Source organism: Dendroctonus ponderosae, unplaced genomic scaffold (genome assembly GCF_020466585.1).
Source record: "Dendroctonus ponderosae isolate FM_Combo_2020 unplaced genomic scaffold, Dpon_F_20191213v2 Dpon_F_20191213_4, whole genome shotgun sequence".
Lineage (NCBI taxonomy): Eukaryota > Metazoa > Arthropoda > Insecta > Coleoptera > Curculionidae > Dendroctonus > Dendroctonus ponderosae.
The window spans coordinates 11,571,492-11,574,923 of record NW_026018611.1 but is presented as its reverse complement, the minus strand read 5'-3'; the positions used below and the strand labels follow the sequence as shown (position 1 = coordinate 11,574,923).

The 3,432-nt window shown below is 42.4% G+C and overlaps 2 protein-coding genes across 2 annotated transcripts in view; one reads left to right on the top strand and one right to left on the bottom strand.

The window, feature by feature from the left end:
• LOC125504207 (DNA repair protein XRCC1-like) overlaps window positions 1-352 on the top strand; it is a gene marked incomplete at its 5' end in the record, with an annotated part of 2,162 nt that extends 1,810 nt beyond the window's left edge. Inside the window, 2 exon segments of the mRNA XM_048665859.1 lie at window positions 1-73; window positions 126-352. Of these exon segments, the coding sequence (XP_048521816.1) occupies window positions 1-73; window positions 126-297 (245 nt within the window).
• Window positions 289-3,432, bottom strand: part of LOC125504206 (cytoplasmic dynein 2 heavy chain 1-like) — a gene marked incomplete in the record, with an annotated part of 6,919 nt that continues 3,775 nt past the window's right edge. The window contains 12 exon segments of the mRNA XM_048665858.1: window positions 289-467; window positions 529-718; window positions 766-962; window positions 1,017-1,318; window positions 1,370-1,493; window positions 1,549-1,820; window positions 1,870-2,099; window positions 2,163-2,323; window positions 2,374-2,528; window positions 2,586-2,784; window positions 2,834-3,094; window positions 3,145-3,385. Of these exon segments, the coding sequence (XP_048521815.1) occupies window positions 318-467; window positions 529-718; window positions 766-962; window positions 1,017-1,318; window positions 1,370-1,493; window positions 1,549-1,820; window positions 1,870-2,099; window positions 2,163-2,323; window positions 2,374-2,528; window positions 2,586-2,784; window positions 2,834-3,094; window positions 3,145-3,385 (2,482 nt within the window).

The following is a 3,432-nucleotide window of genomic DNA, read 5'->3' as shown; positions in this document are numbered from 1 at the left end:
TGTTTTACGTAGATGAGGCCTTGGAAGACAGCTTGGCTAAAAAGATCAAGCAGCATGTAGCCGCCTATAACGGGTACCTTCGCCTAATTATTCATTATTGGTGGCCTCCATGGGTTATTTTTTAGGATTCTGATTGAAGATCTGGTGTCTTCGATAGACATCATAGTCACCAACAAGGAAAACTGCAAAGTCCTAAAGGATATTTTACCTTCAGCGACTTGCGTCGCTCCAGATTGGATTTGGGAGTGCCACAACCGCCAAATGCTGGTTCCAATGAAAGACTTTATCTTCCAATAGAAATGTTTTTTTAACTGGAACTAATGTTTCAAATAAAATGCAAGTCCACTAAGCACATATTGATCTCTTAAACTAGCACTGCATTCCACTTGAATGTGTGTTATCTTCGATTCCCTGCTGGAGTCGGTGTATAGCGGAAATTTTGCAAAATTGTCTTGCGGCAATTTATCCTGAAAATTTTCTTCGGTTTAGCATGGCGTTTAGCAGTAAACTCAATGAAAAAATTTATACCTTCTCAGTCCAGTTTAGGTAGCAATTTGGCGTCAGATTGATGCTTTCCGAGTTACTTTTGCATGCCACTAAAACCCCGTTCTCGAGTAAAGCGCCTTCGATGAGAATGCCAGACAAAATGAGTGCATGATTGCTTGAAGAAGTCCAGCTAGTTTGAAGCACTAATTCTTCCAAAGGCACATTCGAAAACCTGAAATGTTAGAAATACAGCAGGCGTTTTCACTTCAGAGCTCCCACCTGGCAAATCCCTGTTTGGAGCATGCTAGGAAAGTATCCGGACTGAAGAACATGGACAACTTTACAGGCTGCTTGAGCAGTTCTTCAATGCTTTTCGAATTCCATATGGACAAGTGATCGGTTTTCTGCAAAAGCTCAGTCAAATACTGAGTGGGGTCTTTTGGGCCATTCCAAAAGTGAATCCAGGCTGTAGGTGTCTATAATTTGAAACTTGTTTATTAGTTGGAAACTTTGGTCCATTGAGACTTTACTTGTGATTCCCCAAGGCTGTTAGCCGCCAGTACTTCATTTGGTTCTGCTTCCTGCAGACCTTTTGAGATTTTGTTGAAATTCGCAAAATCCTTATGGATCATCTGTATTAGCGTTACGCCCTTGGAGTATTCCTCATACACGTACGATTCGAGGGCAGAAGCGCTTTTCCTTCCCCCAGGCAAGCTCAGTCGTATAAAATCGTGGCCCTGGTTGACCTTCTTCCATAAAATGAAAAATGGATGCAGAAGCTTGAAGTTCATACCGGCTGTAGGTGTTTTGGCAGTGTGCTTTTGGTAAAATCCTGAAAAGTACGTTTTTCAACCTGAAGATAAAACGGGGGTTTTTATATTACTCTTCAGCTGCTGGATTAAAGTCGAAGACATTTGCTTTTCACGGGCTTTATCAATATTTTCAGGCAGCCCAAACATAGACGGAGGATATTTGTTGGGAAACCCTTTAATGACTTGACAATATTCCTGAAAAATAAATTATTTAGGCAGAATGTTTCAACCACTTTCCAAGGAAATGCACCTTGTTTTGGCCGCTGTTGGGTAAATTAACGTTCAGCCCATACGGCCTCCATTTGTGGCTTAAAATCTCGTCTTTAAAGTACATGGCCAAGTACGTCTCCAAGATGTTCGTATCATCAACGTTTTCTATTCTTCCTCCATAAACAGCCTCGCTTAACAACCCAGTGATAAATTGCCATTGAACCCGAGTTGTATCCACGTTCCACAGATCTTCAGTTAAATTCAGCCCGGTTTGCATATCTGTATGATTGAATTCGTAGTACTTCGACCAGCCTGGAAAAAATGTGCCAACATCTGCCCAACAGCCTTGCGGTTGTTTTACCTTGCGGTATGTATTTCCGTCGTTCTTGTAGCAACGCATGCAGCATGGAAAACACGAAGAATATTCGGGCAGAAGTTCGACTCAATTTATTTTCATACTGTTCTCCCAACGATGCGTAGATTCGTTGCATGTTGTTCCCGATTCCTTGCGGCTCTTCATAGGCGATTTTTAAGCAATTTTGTGCCAATACTGCATTGAATTTTGTAGTAGATTCCGTAATGAGCCACAATCTACCAGGGCAATGGTGGGAGTTTACAGAAGGAACAGGAGAGTTGCTAGAAGGATTTGTTTACCTGAATTTGTCCGAGCAGTGGCTACTTTTCAGATTTTGGGCGAGTACAGAAAGCCAATAGGTTACCAGTTGTAAGTTCTTCAATATTAGCCACTTTCCCGATTGTCTGCATTTTTCCAGACTGGTCAGAGCCTTAGCTTCACTTCCTTCTCCCATGGATATCTTCAAAAGTAACACTTGGGTATGAAATGGGGCCTAGTGGTTAAATGTACCTCTTCAAAGGGATGATTAAGTTGCCTGGCTAAATCGCTTATTTCAACTGAAGGATCCATTCCAGAGGTTGTGATTAATAAAATCGGTTCTTCCGCACTGGATTTGGCATGGACGGAGCTTACGCTTAAAACTGGGGGATCTACCGTTCGGAGTCCTAAAGAAAATCAGCAAGTTAGCTGGACTTTTGGCTTTTTGCCCGCTCACTACCTACCTGATATTCGTAGGCAACAGATTTCGATACAAGTCAAAAGCTTATCAGGTCTTAAACATTGTACCACCAGCAGCTTTTGAAATTCTGATGCATGGCAGTGTTTGGGAAATTCCTTCTCGCACTGTGTAGATTCCATGAAACTGGTCCAAAGGTTCGTCTCATTCAACTGCAACTTCTTGTACAAATCGGGCAAAGCATTCTGCCAAAAAAAATGTTTTGTTAATGCCAACATTTTACTGCTGATTTACCTTAATGTTAAGAACTGCCGGCACAGAAAAGGGTTGAATCCATCCTGGCAAATCAGAGTCGTTTTCCTCGCCCAATTTTTGATAGGAATTATTGGCTAGGAAAAGGCGCATTTCCACCTCCGGAACCGCTATCGGAAACATGCGGCAAACCAAGTGTAAGAAAAAAGTCAATTTGTCGCTCTTAAACATCCCCCGGGCCATGTAATTGTAAATGCTTTGGAACAAATGCCGTGTCTGGATCTCTGGATTATCAGCTTGAGACTGCAATAGTTGAGATTAGCCGCGCTGAACATCGCTGTGGATTGCCTTACCTGAGTGGTTTGCAGGCACAAAAGGAATATCCTGCTGAATGCACCGGCTGATACGGAATAAAGAATGTGAAAGTTTCCAAACTCTCTGCAGGCGAAATACAGCCGGCTTCCATACGAAGATATGTCCAGAAACATCTCATATTCCTTCCGCAGGTCATTTTGGACTTTTGTGGATTCGTCCAAGGCGGCAGTCACTGCAGTGGAGTTGGATTTGGTTTCATTGAGCGTCGCCAGCAAATTCTACAACATCGCCCATCTTCACTTTTTTTCTCAATTATTGGCGCAAAT